This window comes from Lachancea thermotolerans (assembly GCF_000142805.1).
Source record: "Lachancea thermotolerans CBS 6340 chromosome D complete sequence".
NCBI classification, from domain to species: Eukaryota; Fungi; Ascomycota; class Saccharomycetes; order Saccharomycetales; family Saccharomycetaceae; genus Lachancea; species Lachancea thermotolerans.
In genome coordinates this window covers 1,412,815-1,429,204 of record NC_013080.1, presented here as the reverse complement: position 1 = coordinate 1,429,204, position 16,390 = coordinate 1,412,815, and the positions used below count along the sequence as shown (strand labels likewise).

The window sequence follows — 16,390 nt, the reverse complement described above, 5'->3', positions numbered from 1 at the left end:
TGCGAGAACGACCTTCTTGATAGTGCTCGTCTTTGGGAGTACTCTTGCATTCACGCCTAATTTATTTTGGTTCTCGGGTATCGCCTTGACTTGATAGACAACAAAACAGCTCCGAGGCCATGATCAACTTCTTCAACTCTAAGAGCTTCGGTTCCCAGGAACAAGGCTCAGAGCACCAAAGGCCAGCTTCACAGATGTTGCAGCAGCAGCAGGCTACGCAGCTCTCTGAGAAGACGAAGCTTGCTTCTAACGGTCTCTTTCCTAGCTTCACGTCTCAGACCGCCACCCCTACAACGGCAGTGTGTGACAGTTCTTACGCCATGGGTACCACAGGCCTCGTCTCTAATCAGCCCGAAAACGCACTTACACATATGAAGACCATGAGCAGTCAGTCAGAGCTGCACCTACACACCCCCAAACACCAAGAACACCAAGAACACCAAACAGAGAACCTGGCTCCTTCAACTTCCGCCGATTTTTCTTCCCAGCTTTCGCAGCAGGCCAGCCAGCTGGACTCCACTGGTTCTGCGGGAACAGATGCAGGGAACGAACGCGATGCAATGTCAATTCTGGAGACTAGTGCTCCAGAAACAGGAATACCAAGGGGGCGGCTTGAAGTTACAATCGCCGAAGCGCGGGACTTGCTTACAAGATCCAGCCAGTCTCAGCCTTACGTGGTGTGTACATTTGAAAGTTCGGAGTTCATCTCTGATGGCCCCGAGTCGGTCGACAACAAGCCCGTGGGAGGTAACAGCCATAACAATAGTGGCTGGCGGAACCTCCTGTCGGTGATCAACGAGAAAAATAAAAGACCACTTTACACTCGCCAGTCTTCATCACAACTAGATCAACTAGCCTCACAGACACTTGGACTCAACACCAACTGTGCCAACCCTACCTGGCACCATGAAACTACTTTTGATGTCTTGGGTGCGCATTCAGAGCTTGATATTTCTGTGTATGATGCGGCTCACGATGACATGTTTCTGGGCCAAGTGCGCCTGCGTCCGGATCTGAATATCTCATCTCATTCTAATCATGACCAGTGGTACAAGCTACAGAGCAGAATAGTGGGAGAGAGTGTGACAGGCCACATATCTGTGAAGTGGAGCTTCAAATCAACGAAAAAGAGGCATTATGGGCCTCAGGATTTCGAGGTTTTAAGATTGTTGGGCAAAGGTACTTTTGGGCAGGTTTACCAGGTCCGCAAGAAAGACACCAAGAGGATATATGCCATGAAAGTACTTTCGAAGAAGGTAATTGTTAAGAAAAATGAGATTGCGCATACTATTGGCGAGAGAAACATTTTAGTACGCACTGCGTCCAAATCATGTCCATTCATAGTGGGCCTAAAATTCTCTTTCCAAACGCCAGCAGATCTTTACCTTGTGACTGACTTCATGAGTGGGGGCGAGCTGTTCTGGCATTTGCAGAAAGAGGGCAGGTTTGCCGAGGACCGCGCAAAGTTTTATATTGCCGAACTCGTTCTTGCCTTAGAATACCTTCATGAAAATGACATTGTCTACCGAGACCTCAAACCTGAGAATATTTTGCTGGATGCAAACGGAAATATTGCACTCTGTGACTTTGGGCTTTCTAAGGCCGATTTGAAAGACCGCACCAATACCTTTTGTGGGACAACCGAGTATCTTGCGCCAGAGCTTCTTTTAGATGAAAGCGGGTACACCAAAATGGTCGATTTCTGGTCTCTTGGTGTACTTATCTTCGAAATGTGTTGCGGCTGGTCACCATTTTTCGCTGAGGACAACCAGAAGATGTACCAAAAAATTGCTTTTGGTAAGGTGAAGTTCCCCCGTGATGTTCTTTCACCAGAAGGCCGCTCTTTCGTCAAGGGCCTTCTGAACCGTAACCCTCGTCACCGCCTGGGTGCCATTGATGATGGCAGAGAACTTAGAGCGCATCCCTTTTTTGCAGACATCGACTGGGAAGCTCTGAGACAAAAAAAGATTCCACCGCCATTCAAGCCACACTTATCAGGCGAAACTGATACTTCAAACTTTGATCCAGAGTTTACCCAAACTTCTACATCATTCATGAACAAGCAAGTCATTGCGGCAACCCCACTCTCACCCGCGATGCAGGCCAAATTTGCTGGGTTCACATTTGTAGATGAGTCGGCTATGGAGGATCACTACAACGCGAACTACAGTAGCCGTAAGTTTCTTCAGAATTCCTATTTCATGGAACCAGGCTCTTTCATTCCTGGCAACCCCAACCTTCCCCCGGACGAAGACGTTATTGACGACGAAAATGAAAACGACGTTGGCCTTGATTCAGGCAAGCCCCCTGCCATAAACGAACATGTTGACTACGAAGGAGACCATCACATGGATGATGAGTTCGTGAGCGGGCGTTTCGAGATATAGACTCTCATTGTAAAACCAAATTTTATTTCTTTTATTCCCAGACCTTCGCGGCTCTCAAACACAAACAAGAGTCACGATTGGATTTTAAACTTCCGTTTAAAAGCGCGGTGCCCCAAAGTATCTCAGAATCGAGTAGTATTTCTGAGCGTATCCGCGTAGCGACGGCTACCCGCTTTGTTATTATAATTTTATACGAATGTTGCGTTAGGTAACAAGGCCTTGTAAGAATTTAGAGTTATTAGATGAAGTGCACTATATTTATGAAAGCGCAGAAAAGGTGACAGGGACGAACTCCACGGGCGACTGAATCAGAGCAGGCTTTTCGATTTCCATACGTTACAGGCAAGTGATCATTACACGTAGGGCAGGCTGTGCTAAAGAAAGCTGAGTAAGACGTCTTCTCTGACCACTTTGGGGCTGAACCACTCTGGTGAAACATAGCTCTGAGTGATAAAAGTGCAAAACTGGCCAGAGAATGGAAATGATAGATGAGCCATCAGGTTCAAATGGGAAGCCATCCTACGCCCCTTTGAGGGCCAACCAAAAGGCAGGGTCCAATGACTTTGTACGCAAGCTCTTCAAAATTCTCGAGGGAGCCGAGTACAACGATATTATTCGGTGGACCGAAGATGGTGACAGCTTTGTTGTTCTTAACACAAACGAGTTCACGACAAAAATACTACCACAACACTTCAAGCACTCCAATTTCTCCAGTTTCGTGCGGCAGCTTAACAAATACGACTTCCACAAAATAAAGCGAACAAATGAAGAAAAACAGAATTCGCAATACGGCGAGCACAGCTGGGAATTCAAGCACCCCTTTTTCAAAATACACGATGAGGATCAGCTTGACAACATAAAGCGGAAGTCTGCTGTACAAAAAAAGATTATGCTGGACGATAATACAGTCCTGGTTAAGCAGGGCGGAGATAATGCAGGTGGCCTAGATTCAACAGCAGACCTTATTTTCAACACGGCGGTTAGCAAATCGAAATTCAACCAGCTCAAGCGAAAAGTCGAGACGATTGAAGAGGAAGTCAACTATCTTAAAAATGAAAACTATGAGTTAAAGCTAGGTTATCAAAAGTCGCAATCTCGATACAATACGCTATTGGACAATCTTATATCCACTAAAGAGTTCAACAACACTCTACTGACCAATTTTAATGTTCTAGTCAATAGCTTGTCATCCCAAGGACTGGATATACCACCCAACTTGACATTTAATGCGACTATGCCTAACACACACACGATCAAAAACACGCAGTCACCCCAAATGAGCTCTGCAGTTCCGACATTATCGGTTCGTAAGCCATCAACTATGGACTCGAATCCTGCTTCGACAACTCCCAACATGATTCTGGATCATCCAATACTTCGTCCAGGTTTTCACGTTTTATTAGTGGAAGACGACTCAATTTGCATACAGCTTTGTTCTAAGTTTTTGATGAAATATGGGTGTACTGTGGAAGTAGTAACTGACGGTCTGTCTGCTATATCAACCCTAGAAAAGTTTCGGTATGACCTTGTTTTGATGGACATTGTCATGCCAAACCTTGATGGTGCTACGGCAACCTCGATTGTGAGGAGCTTCGATAATCAAACGCCTATTATTGCGATGACAGGTAATATAGAAGACCAGGATCTCGTCACTTATCTACAACACGGCATGAACGACATTTTGGCGAAGCCGTTCACAAAGGACGACCTGCATTCGATGCTTATCAGATATTTAAGAAATCGCGTGCCACTATCTGAGCAAAGAGCAGGTTCATCGTCAAAGGACCAGCATTCACCATCGCTGCCACAAGAAAGTGAAGTCTCTGATCTTATACGCGAAGAGCCTCAAATCAAAAAGCAGCGCGTTTAGGCTTCCATTTGGCATTTTTATGCCAAAAGTAATAAGGGGTTTACGGGGATGCAGGTTATTCGTTTATAAAGTACTAGTTAGCCTTGGTTCACTAATGGTATAAGGTTGAAAGGTGAGGTTCACCAGCTAGACTCATTCCTCGACTGCCGCGACTACGCGGTCGTCGAACCGGACAGACTTTCTTCTTCGCCCAAAACCTATTTCATCGGGCACTTCTAGGTTAAATTCTTGGCCATTTTTCAACAGTTCTGATAGATCTGGTTTAGACGTTTTCATAGAAGATTTCCGCCTGGCTTTGGCGTTAATATCGGTTTTTTCTGAAGAGAACAAATGCTGGGACTTTAGCTTCTCCCGGGACGCAAGCTCTTTATTGCAACGCTCGCAGTCACAAAGAAATCCCCAGTTGACCAGAAGCTCCCTTCTCCTCAAAGTAACGCCGTGAAGGGGGTTCACATACGTGGTGAGCAGCTCTTCACCCTTTTTGATGTCTTTCCTTGCGAAAAGCTTCAATCCGGTTTTGCCGTCCAACTCGTATCGTACATTTGGCTCACAGTTGTGGTTCAAATACGAATACAAGGTGAAAATCTGGCCTTCCCGTTGGTTGAGATTGAATTTTCCGATGAGGATCATGTAGTGGTTGAAGTCAATCTCGTCCTCGACGCCGGGGAATGCCTTGCAAAAGGATTCGAAAGACTTGTTCCATATAGACTGGTCTTCCAAAGACACAGCCCCAGTGGCGGCGTCGAAGGTTCCGCCTATATTTGTAGAGTCGGCAGCTCTTATTCTAAGGACCTGGCTGATCTGTCTAAGGGCTTCAAACTGATCCTTAATGCGAGGCCCTTCGTTCTTGTCTAGCAGTGCACGCGCATGAATGGTGCCCACTGAGTAGGCCGCGTGCATAACATTATCCTTGCAAAACTGCTCAAAACTTGACCATCCTGACGCAGAAACTTGTTTATTTCTCGACATCGGATGTTTGAGGAAGGAATGCGTAGTGTCGAGCTTCTTGCAGTGTTTTGAACACCAAACAGCGGAGCACATTCTGCAGTCGAGCCCATTTTTCATGGTAAACTGTGTGCTTTGAGTGAGCGATTGCCCACAGAGAGAGCATGCCCTTCCAACCGCGGCAAGAGAGGTTTTTTCCAGCGGCAATATTGACGTCAGCGGCTCATGCTCGTAGAAGACAAGCTCATCCCGTCTCAGATCCTTCTTCGCAAACACAGAAAAACGGCCCTTACAGGATTGCTTTAGCTCAACCTTTTCAACATGCTTGTCGCTAATGTGGGGACATTCGAGTGCTGTCACTTGATCTGCGTACGTAAACAGCTTTGTCTCGTCAGTGAAGCACAAATTATGCTCAATCAAAATTTGCTTGAGCTTTCGTTCCGATAACAACCACTTTTCGTGCCTCTCCTTGATCTTGGAATGCAGCCTGGAAACTCCTAGGTCCTCCGTCGCCGGCTCTTGTCTCCATAGAAGCACCACGTCATCACAGACCTGCTTGTCTGTCGGTACGAAGGCGCCCTCTTGTGATTCTTGCAATGTCTCATCGATGTCGTTCATGCAAAGGTGCTGTAGCTTGAGAGGCATTGTGTTACCAGCTCTATCTGATCTATTTCCTCAGAAGTCGATGACAGGTGAACTTACCAAAACCTTGTTATCTCAGCAGACAGTTATACGTCGGTAATGATATGTTATACGAAGCGCTTAAACTGACCAGCTAGGCAACCTTGTGGACAGAATAAAGGCTCTTGATAGTGTTTAGAGCGTCAGGCTCTCTTGAGAAGCTGCCCAAACATGTGTGCTTCTTGTTCTAGCTAAAACATCAACTGTATTTTTTTACGAGAGAAATGACAACTTAACTTTGAGTTCAGAAGGGGAATCCTTATATTCTAACCACAATCCCAATCCCAAGAACAAGAACTGAGCTAAGATGCTTCCTCGAATGGGGTTCAAGGCCGGGCTTAGACTTTATTCTAATGCAACAAAGAAATTTGTCATTGCGCCAAAAAGGCAGTCAAACAAGTGGCTTCTTGCGAGCACATTTGCAGCGAGCTTCGGGGCAGGGTGGTTTGTTACGCAACACATGACATTCGCGGACGTGCTAGCCAAATGGATGTATGACAACGTACCCGAGAATGATGAAGGGCTGATGAAATACAAAGCTCAGCTAAACAGTCGGTTGGAGAATATGAGCGTCGTGAAACAGCTCAAGGCGGTTGGGTATTCAGAGGTCTACCCCCAGAGGAAAAAGAGCAACACTCTCATAGACGAGACATTGCGCGCGCCCGGCGGGATCACAATTGCTCCGAGGTTTTTTTATAACCCAAGGACGAAAGAGACCGTGGGCGTGTACCATTTGGGAATGAAGCTTACGGGCTACCCATTTCTAGTTCATGGCGGAATCCTAGCTACAGTGATGGAGGATTTAATGAGAGAGAGCGTGATGTTCGCAAAAGGGACCGCTACAGAAAAGACCAAGGACATCACACTGAGCTACAAGTTCCCAACATTCGCAAACCAATTTGTGGTGGTGCGCATCACTGAAGTTGAAGAACACGGAAAAAACGTCAAGCTCCGCGCTGAAATCATGGACCAAAGCGGCGACCGGACGCTAGTGAAAGGCAAAGGCAGCTTTTCCACGTAGCTTTATCCCAGCCCTGTACATAGATATTTAAGAATGGCTACCGGAACCAATGGACAGAGCCGTCACCGCAGATGATGCAGTCCATGTGGTGATCGTGAGCTTCTGTCGGTACCTCAGGGACGATTTGCTCTTTTAAGGCGAGCCCGATAAGTAACGGCCGCTTCCCATGCGTGTGCAGTGTGCGTTGAATGAAATCGTCGTAGAAGCCCGCTCCGTGGCCCATTCGAGCTCCGTTTGCAAGGCTGAACGCAACACCAGGAACCATGACAACATCAAGTTCAGGCGGAAGAGGGTGAGGCTCTTCGAGTGCCGGTTCACGCAGCTGGTATTTGCCTTGCGGCTTTAGTGCCTGCACTTGCGCCAGCGAGAGCATCTGATGGAAGGTGAGGTGTGGATGCGACTCAACGCCCTGCCGCAACACAGCATGACCGCTAATGCGCGTGTTGGTGCAGCGAGGTAGGTAGACCTGCTTTCCGACCGCGAACAGATGCGATATGATTGGCATTGTGCGCACCTCACCGCGCTCCATGTCCATGTAACAAGCTACTTTCGTGTGGTCTTCCAAAGTGGGCTCCAGAGCACGCAAAATCAGTGCCGATTGTAGCTCCAAGCTTGCATTGGGAATTTCTCTCAGAAGCTTCTTGAGGCCCGGCCTGATCGCCGCCTTGGTCACCCTCATAATCTTGAAACTTGAAGTTCGCGCGGGTACGACAGCTTGGCGGATAAATAGAGAGAATTATTTAGTTGATAAAACGTGAGAGCGTAAACCGCCGTGTCAAAAGACGCAAAACTCCTTACCCGCCCTATCACGTGTTAAAGGCTATCTTGGAAGAAAGCCGCTACCGGCCTTCGGATCTGGTGAAGAATAAAAAAATGTTGACGAAAAGTGACTCACGGTAGAGTCAGTCTCTCGACTGCACTTCCAGTACAAGTCGCCTGGATATATTTAAGGATCCCTTGATTATCAGCTCTTCCAGCGGTCGAGTTCTATACAAACAAACAAGCAGCAGCCTTTACCGGTTCTCCTAAGTGTATTTTACTTCATTAATCATATAAATGATGTTGAGAAACTCAAGTCGGAAGCTGACAAGTCGGTTGTTCAGCAGCTCCGCATTCAAGATGACTGCGGCACCTTTAGATGCTAGCAAGGTGAAAATCTCCCGTGTGAGCACCCCCTCAAAGCCACGGCCCAACGACGAGTTGGTGTTCGGTAGCACCTTCGCCGACCACATGTTGACCGTGGAATGGACTAAGGAAAAGGGCTGGGACGTGCCAGAGATCAAGCCTTACGGCAACCTCAGCCTAGACCCCTCTTGCGCTGTGTTCCACTACGGTTTTGAGCTGTTCGAGGGTTTGAAGGCCTACAAGACCCCGGACAACCAGGTGACGATGTTCCGCCCAGACATGAACATGAAGCGTCTCAACAAGTCCGCGGCTAGAATCTGCCTGCCCACTGTGGAGTCAGAGGAGCTCATCAAGCTGATGGGCAAGCTCATCGAGCAAGACAAGCACCTCGTGCCTGAGGGCCGTGGTTACTCTCTGTACGTTAGACCCACCATGATCGGAACCACTGCTGCGCTCGGCGTGAGCGCGCCAGACAAAGCGCTATTGTACGTCATCACCTCGCCCGTGGGCCCCTACTACAAGACCGGCTTCAAAGCCGTGAGACTGGAAGCTACAGACTACGCTACCAGAGCATGGCCCGGTGGTGTGGGTGACAAGAAGCTGGGTGCGAACTACGCGCCTTGCGCTCTGCCCCACCAACAGGCCGCTGCTAGAGGCTACCAGCAGAACCTGTGGCTGTTCGGGCCTGAGAAGAACATCACCGAAGTGGGCACCATGAACGTCTTTTTCGTTTTCAAGGACGCTGCCACAGGCAAGCAGGAGTTGGTGACTGCGCCCTTGGACGGTACCATTTTGGAGGGTGTTACAAGAGACTCGATCCTCGCGCTGGCGCACGAGAAACTCGACAGCAACAACTGGATCATCTCCGAACGCTACTTCACCATCAAGGAGGTTGCCGAGAGAGCCGCCAAGGGTGAGCTCGTCGAAGCCTTCGGTTCTGGTACTGCCGCCGTTGTCTCGCCCATTAAGGAGATCGGCTGGAAGGGAACTGACATCCACGTGCCTCTACAGCCTGGGAAGCAGACTGGTCCTCTGACTGAGCAGGTGGCTCAATGGATTGCTGACATCCAGTATGGTAAGGAGAAGCACGGAAACTGGTCTCGCATTGTTGCTTGAGCCCCGATGTCCGGAGTTAATGCAACATGGTTACCGCATCCTGCGAGAGAGCGGCGCGGTTCCCTCGCGATATAGATTTATTAGTTGTGTAAACGAAGCACTAAACATAGATGGCGTGCCTAACAAGAAGACGTTTCTGCTGCAATGGGTGCGGATTCAAAGGCGGGCTTGGCCAGTGGCCCGGCGTCGGGAGCTGTAACCTGTATTACGCAGTGTCCAATTTACGCCACGGATTTCTCTCGCTTGGGTGAGCACGCGGAACCCCAATTCACGCCATTACAATTGGCGCTTTTGTGCAGAACACCAGTCGAAACGACCCGAGCAGAGGCAAGACCGACCTTTTGCACCGTCGCCGCTCATAGGAACCTAGTGCCTACACTGTACACCACGTGCCTGTTGGTGCACGGGGCCTGTCGGCGAAAATTCCGAAGAACACCCGCGGAACGTTGACAAAGCGCCGTTCGGACGCCGGTGAAGCCTCTCGAATGGCCGGCTCATAGCGCCAGCACGAGATACACTCGATGCGTAAAATGTGATAGCCTCTTCGTGCAGTAGTATATTCGTGGATAGTATCAAACAGATTTTGTCGTAAACATTCAGAAGCAGTAGTAAACACTTCACTTCTGGCAGAGACCCTGCGCTTGCTCCGCAAATCCCTGTAAAATAGTTCCGGCCAGCGCCACGTCGTGCCAGTCCGTTTCATAGTGGAATGCAGAGAGCATTCAAACGAGGTTCCGCAGCCAAACCGCAGGCTGACAATCGGCTGGGCCCTCGGCGCCGCCAGGCGCCAGCAGCTCGAAAAAAGATACGCGCGCGTCAGAGCCGTTGCGCACCGATTTGGAGAACCCGAGAGAAAGCGCTCCGCCTTGCATAGAATCGCCGCGTAGGCAGCGCAGGCCCTCCCTAGTTCAGTGCGGGAAACTCCGTATTGCCGAGCCCCATGCATCGTCCAAGATGAGTACTCATTGAGCGAGACAACGATAAAGATATTCATACGCCGTTCCGCATGCATGTGCGTTTCTGTGCATATTTGTGCATTCACGTGCATAGTCCGTGAGAATGTGTATTTCAGGCGGTGGCGCAACAGAAGAACTCGCAGGAGCTGTGAGAGCTCGTATCGACGACCCGAGGCTCGCGGACGCTCCATGGGTGCCTGATTCGCGGAGCGTGTTGCCCTGGTACCTCGAGAAATCCTATACAGTAAGTTTCTCAGCCTTGCATATGCACATCAGTGCGTCATCGATTTTAGACGATGCATGCAGCTAGGGCGCGGTCTGTCCCCGACTATTGTGCCTTTCGTCGAGCCTCCCCTTGGCTCCGTTGGCTTGTGAGAGAAGAGCAAATTGTGTCTGTGTAACGTGCCTATAGCATTCCTGAAGGAATGTGCTTGCAGGTTCAACAGCGAAAGATGCTATACTCCATTAATCTGGTGTTGTACAGCGCCCACGCGTTCTTTGACGCCGAGGGCTATGCACCCCTGTGGTGTGGTGACTCGCCTAGTAGGCTCGCTGGCACCAGAGGTATCGCGACCGGACAAGATTGACCAGGAAGGGAAGCAGCAACCGCAAACGGACGTGTAAGGCGTCTGATTCTAAAAGCTCGCTAGCATCGCTTAGACAATCCAGTAACAGAGGCCCAGGCATCAATCACAAACAAAAAGACGCTTTCAGCTTGGCAGAAACGCGCAAGCGCTGTCATTCCATGTTGAGAAACCTCGGGTTGGTCTTTCCAGAAATTCATTGGCTGCGGGCTGGCTTGCGGACGCGCTAGCACGGCTGTGCGCCCCGGCACAATGTTGGAAATCCCAGAGCAGATTTTGTGGAGCTTCGAGGGTTTCTACGCAAATCTCCTCTGCCCTTGTGCATGCCTGGCGGGAGATGATCTGGACGGCTGCGAGCGGCAAGGTCGCTGCAGTTATGTTGCCTTCTGGCGCAGACCTACCTTCTCATTGCATTAAAAGAGGGTTCCACGCATCTGTGCAGGCGCGTCAGCGCAGCCTGGCTCCCGTGCGCGCGAAAGCCAAATACACAAGCACACATGTACGCGTACGCAGAGGTACATACCACGATAGGCGCTCGACAAAACTGCGGCGGCGGCGCGGTTAAAAGCACTTATGCGACAATAAAACCTCCTAATATAAGTACGAGCGCCCTTGGTGGTCGCTACGCTTGTGTTGAGAACAGTAACATCCAGTATATCCTATACACTTATTCGCAGACCGCAGTATGATAGGGCCCATTCCGGTTCTTTTCCAGCTGCTCCTGGTGCTGCTCGTGCGCGTTTCGCACGCTGCCCAGGTCGATGGAGGTGCTATTTTAGGCTGTAATCCTTCTCAAGTAACGAAGGGGTTTTCTGTGTCCTATTACAGTTTGCCTCTTACCAAAACGGGGAGCTGTTGGAACCCTGTTTACTCTCAAGACAGCTACTTGCACGGTGGCTACGAGACTTTCGGCAATGGTAAACTAGGCTCCAGTAGCGGCGTTACCAACGTATCCTTTTATACCGGCACAAAGGGATTTTCCAGTTGTGGTACCGTCAATGCCCTGCTCCCTCCAAACTGGAACTACGACAAACCTATCAGTTTGTCCAACTTTTCCATGTTACTGACTGGTTACTTTCTCCCTCCAGTCACTGGTACTTATTCGCTGGATGTGGCCTACGTTGATGACTTGGCATACATCAACGTTGGAGCTGGCAGCGCTTTCAACTGTTGCCAAGTTGCAAGCTCGTCATCCAATCCCGGTCCTTTTATCCTTCAAACAAAATGGCCCGACACGTCAAGTTCTGTTAAAATAGACCTGGTAGCCGGTTACTACTACCCCATCCGGTTCTTTTTCACTAACAGAAACTACGCTGGTGGACTGAAGTTCTACTTCACTTCTCCAGATGGTGTGCAACACACTACATGGGACGACTATATCTTTTCGGCAACTGATGGAGACCGATGCGACATCAAGCCCGAGTCTAGCACAAGCTATTGGACAAGGAGTGATTCCTCAACATATACCGTAGTTTCCACATACACCAATACCAAAGGTGATTTGACCACTGGTCAAGTCGTTGTAGAGGAAATCCCAACCACTTATACGGTATCCACGACCACTACACAGCAGTGGACCGGTACTGAAACTGTTACCTCTACCAGCCTGTTCACTACCACAGGCACTGATGGGCTGGCCACAGTGAACACTCTTTAGTACGTGGAAACTCCTGCCAAAGTTTCCACTACTTATACCCCGGGCACAGGATCTCAGACCTCGACATTTTCCACTGGTGTAACCACCTTTACCGGATCCGATGGCCAGCCAACTACTGAGACCGTGTACTACGTGGAGACTCCTACCAGAGCATCCACCACCTACACGGGCTGGACTGGTTCTGAGACCTCAACTTACTCTACCACTACCACTACCCTGTATGGTGAAGACGGATCAACGACCGAAGAGACAATCTACTTCGTGGAGACTCCAACCAAGGCCACCACCGCGTTCACCCCAGGTACTGGTTCCGAGACTTCGACTTACTCTACAGGCCTGACCACTGTCACCGGGTCCGATGGCCAGCCAACCACCGAGACCGTGTACTACGTGGAGACTCCTGCTAGAGCCACTACTACCTACACAGCCTGGACTGGCACTGAGACCACGACCTACTCCACTGACGTGACTACCTTCACTGGATCGGACGGCGAAACTACCACCGAGACCGTGTACTACGTCGAGACTCCTGCTAGAGCCACTACTACCTACACAGCCTGGACTGGCACTGAGACCACGACCTACTCCACTGACGTGACCACCTTCACTGGATCTGATGGCCAACCCACCACCGAGACCGTGTACTACGTCGAGACTCCTGCCAGAGCCACTACTACCTACACAGCCTGGACTGGTTCTGAGACATCTACGTACTCCACCGATGTGACTACCTTCACCGGATCGGATGGCAAGCCAACCACCGAGACCGTGTACTACGTCGAGACTCCTACCAACGCAGTCACATCTTACACTGCCTGGACTGGTTCTGAGACATCCACTTACTCCACCGATGTTACTACTTTCACCGGATCTGATGGAAAGGCAACTACCGAGACCGTATACTACGTGGAGACTCCTACCAACGCTGTCACATCTTACACTGCCTGGACTGGTTCTGAGACCACGACCTACTCCACTGACGTGACCACCTTCACTGGATCTGACGGCAAGCCAACCACCGAGACCGTGTACTACGTCGAGACTCCTGCTAGAGCCACTACTACCTACACAGCCTGGACTGGTTCTGAGACCACGACCTACTCCACTGACGTGACCACCTTCACTGGATCTGACGGCCAACCAACCACCGAGACCGTATACTACGTCGAGACTCCTACCAACGCTGTCACATCTCACACTGGCTGGACTGGTACTGAGACATCTACGTACTCCACTGATGTTACTACCTTCACCGGATCTGATGGCAAGCCAACCACCGAGACCGTGTACTACGTCGAGACTCCTGCTAGAGCCACTACTACCTACACAGCCTGGACTGGCACTGAGACCACGACCTACTCCACGGACGTGACTACCTTCACTGGATCCGATGGTCAGCCAACCACCGAGACCGTGTACTACGTTGAGACTCCTGCTGCTGCTTCCACTTCTTATGCTCATTGGACGGGTACTTATGTCACCACCTACTCAACGCAGGTCACTACTTACACGATCAATGGAGTCGGCACAACCAAGACAATCTACTATGTTGAGACCCCAGGGTTTGCTAGCACAACTTACACAGCCTGGACTGGTACTGAGACATCCACTTACTCCACCGATGTGACTACTTTCACTGGATCCGATGGCCAGCCAACCACCGAGACCGTGTACTACGTCGAGACTCCTGCTAGAGTTGTGACTTCGTTCAGCGGCTGGACCGGCTCAGAGACGTCTACCTACTCCACTGAATACAACACCTTCACTGGATCTGATGGCAAGCCAACCACCGAGACCGTGTACTACGTCGAGACTCCTACCAACGCTGTCACATCTTACACTGGCTGGACTGGTACTGAGACATCTACGTACTCCACTGACGTGAACACCTTCACTGGATCCGATGGAAAGCCAACTACCGAGACCGTGTACTACGTCGAGACTCCTACCAACGCTGTCACATCTTACACTGGCTGGACTGGTTCTGAGACGTCTACTTACTCCACTGATGTTACTACCTTTACCGGATCCGATGGCGAACCAACCACCGAGACCGTGTACCACGTCGAGACCCCAGTTGTCGCCACAACTGTCTACACTAGATGGACGGGTAGATTCACTAGCACTTTCTCCACCGGGGTGTCTATTCTGACGGGGCCAAACGGGCAAGCTACCACGCAAACTGTTTACTATGTGGAAACACCAGCTTCCGCGTACTACGGCAACTCGACAAGCTTTAGCCAGGATTCTGGAAGTACATTGACCTCAGTCCCAAGCTCAACAGACAAGACTAGCTCTGCTCCTGGTTTCAGCTCAGCGCAGCCTACAACTCAATCATCTAGCAAATCAAACTTGCCGGTCCCAAGCTCTGCTAGCTCGAGCACGGCAACTGCATCGTCGACCTCTGCCTCGTCGGCGTCAAGCTCCGCGGATTCGGACACGTCCACGGTCGTAGTTTCCACGCCAGTGTCTGCTTCGGCAACTACAACAAGTTTGTTTTCCAGTAGTCAAGAGTCTTCAGTGACCGAAGCATCGAGCTCTTCAGCTTCGGGAACTCTTTCTAGCGCAACTTCCTCAATGACGAAGGTCTCATTGGCCTCCGATTCTACCGAGACTGTTACGAACGGAAACGTCGTTACCTCCACGGTGATCGTCGCTCCAGGTTCCAAGTCCAACAGTGACACGGGTCTTGTGAGCACGCCTGCTTCCGTTAGCCAAACTGGTACCGCCACCGGTCCTGAGCGCGTGACAACCGGCCCTGCCACTGGTCCTGCCACTGGTCCTGCCACTGGTCCTGCCACTGGTCCTGCCACTGGTCCTGCCACTGGTCCTGCCACTGGTCCTGCCACTGGCTCTGAGCCTGCAACAAGCGGTACTGCTACTGGCTCTGCGCCCGCGACAAGTGGTACAGCAACTGGCGCTAAGCTTGTGACAAGCGGTACTGCCACCGGTCCTAAGCCAGCAACTTCCACGAACGGAATCTCTAACAGTGGTCCAGCCCCTACGAATGTTGTTTCCTCTGCCCAACCTTCGAACGCAAAGCCAGAAGGGAGCTCAAAGACCGCTATCGGTGAAGGATCCCTATCTACAAGCACTTCCGGTACTGGTGCCAAAACAAGTGCTACTGGAACTGGCTACGCGATCAACAGCTCTGGCTCCCAATCTGCCTCGTCTGGTTATGGCTCGAGCCCTGGAGCAGCCTCTATGGCTGCATCCGGCTCTGGTAAGACGACTACGGTTGCTCCAGAAGCTCCGCGCTCGAGCTCTGTTAGTTCTGGCTTTTCTGGCAGCAGCAGCATTGCTTCTGTCAGTACCCTCCACTCAGTTTCCACTTTTGAGGGCGCTGCGAACAAGTTGGGCTTCGGATTTCTGCTAGCTCTACCCTTGGCTCTGATTTGAGGGAAGAGAAACCGATGGTACATGTGAAGATAGATTATAAATAGCCTCTGCAGGTGCATGTTATGCGCTTTTTATAAACAGTTTGTACTTTACGAAGGCATCGCTAACAATTATTACAAGACTTCAACTGTTGGCTCCAGCGAGTGCATAACCACCGCCAAGCGGCGGTAGTTTCGCTCTGAACGTCGCACGACAGCCGGACCGTCGCAGCGCGAGTTTTGTCAGTCACCAAATACGGCAGAGATCTGCGATCTCTTAAGTCACGTGTTTTAGGGTTTTCCTCAGGTAGTGCAGCTGGCAGATCTTTCATGCTGCGCGCGATGCACGAGGAAATTCAAGCTGGTGGCCGCGCCGTATACATCATGAAGCTAGTCTGACAGGAGAGCGGTTTTACCGAGGGAATGGAAAAAACGCGCCAGGTTCTTTCGCCATTTCCCTGTAGCACGGGATTCCTAGGCTCTGGGCTTGCGAATCTCGGACTGCGAATCCCGCTCTGGAGTTTCTGCCAGCCTGCAAAAGCATCCGCGCTGGCCCTAGCCGCGCTTCCGCACCGCTATTTGCTCCGCCCTCGGCCAGCTCCAGGGACCGTGGCACAACGATCTCCGGGTCCTGGCGCTAGGCACCCGCCGCGTTTCGAGACCTGCGCCTG

General features: G+C 50.7%; 8 protein-coding genes across 8 annotated transcripts; 5 read left to right on the top strand and 3 right to left on the bottom strand.

Moving 5' to 3' along the window:
* Positions 1-119: 119 nt before the first annotated feature.
* SCH9 (serine/threonine protein kinase SCH9) lies at positions 120-2,387 on the top strand (the record flags this gene model as incomplete). Its single annotated transcript, XM_002553408.1, has 1 exon — positions 120-2,387. The coding sequence occupies one exon, from the start codon at positions 120-122 to the stop codon at positions 2,385-2,387; it is 2,268 nt and encodes a 755-aa protein (XP_002553454.1).
* Positions 2,388-2,862: 475 nt separating this feature from the next.
* Positions 2,863-4,257, top strand: KLTH0D17182g (KLTH0D17182p; the record flags this gene model as incomplete). Its single annotated transcript, XM_002553407.1, has 1 exon — positions 2,863-4,257. One exon carries the CDS (start codon positions 2,863-2,865, stop codon positions 4,255-4,257), a length of 1,395 nt encoding a protein of 464 aa, XP_002553453.1.
* A 132-nt stretch (positions 4,258-4,389) lies between these two features.
* SET5 (S-adenosylmethionine-dependent methyltransferase) lies at positions 4,390-5,847 on the bottom strand (the record flags this gene model as incomplete). Its single annotated transcript, XM_002553406.1, has 1 exon — positions 4,390-5,847. One exon carries the CDS (start codon positions 5,845-5,847, stop codon positions 4,390-4,392), a length of 1,458 nt encoding a protein of 485 aa, XP_002553452.1.
* Positions 5,848-6,190: 343 nt separating this feature from the next.
* On the top strand, positions 6,191-6,904 carry FMP10 (Fmp10p; the record flags this gene model as incomplete). The annotated part of the gene is made up of 1 exon (XM_002553405.1): positions 6,191-6,904. One exon carries the CDS (start codon positions 6,191-6,193, stop codon positions 6,902-6,904), a length of 714 nt encoding a protein of 237 aa, XP_002553451.1.
* Positions 6,905-6,941: 37 nt separating this feature from the next.
* Positions 6,942-7,583, bottom strand: FAU1 (5-formyltetrahydrofolate cyclo-ligase; the record flags this gene model as incomplete). The annotated part of the gene is made up of 1 exon (XM_002553404.1): positions 6,942-7,583. The coding sequence occupies one exon, from the start codon at positions 7,581-7,583 to the stop codon at positions 6,942-6,944; it is 642 nt and encodes a 213-aa protein (XP_002553450.1).
* Positions 7,584-7,960: 377 nt separating this feature from the next.
* On the top strand, positions 7,961-9,145 carry KLTH0D17094g (KLTH0D17094p; the record flags this gene model as incomplete). Its single annotated transcript, XM_002553403.1, has 1 exon — positions 7,961-9,145. The coding sequence occupies one exon, from the start codon at positions 7,961-7,963 to the stop codon at positions 9,143-9,145; it is 1,185 nt and encodes a 394-aa protein (XP_002553449.1).
* Positions 9,146-9,518: 373 nt separating this feature from the next.
* Positions 9,519-10,292, bottom strand: KLTH0D17072g (KLTH0D17072p; the record flags this gene model as incomplete). The annotated part of the gene is made up of 1 exon (XM_002553402.1): positions 9,519-10,292. One exon carries the CDS (start codon positions 10,290-10,292, stop codon positions 9,519-9,521), a length of 774 nt encoding a protein of 257 aa, XP_002553448.1.
* A 1,078-nt stretch (positions 10,293-11,370) lies between these two features.
* On the top strand, positions 11,371-12,342 carry KLTH0D17050g (uncharacterized protein; the record flags this gene model as incomplete). The annotated part of the gene is made up of 1 exon (XM_002553401.1): positions 11,371-12,342. One exon carries the CDS (start codon positions 11,371-11,373, stop codon positions 12,340-12,342), a length of 972 nt encoding a protein of 323 aa, XP_002553447.1.
* Positions 12,343-16,390: the final 4,048 nt, after the last annotated feature.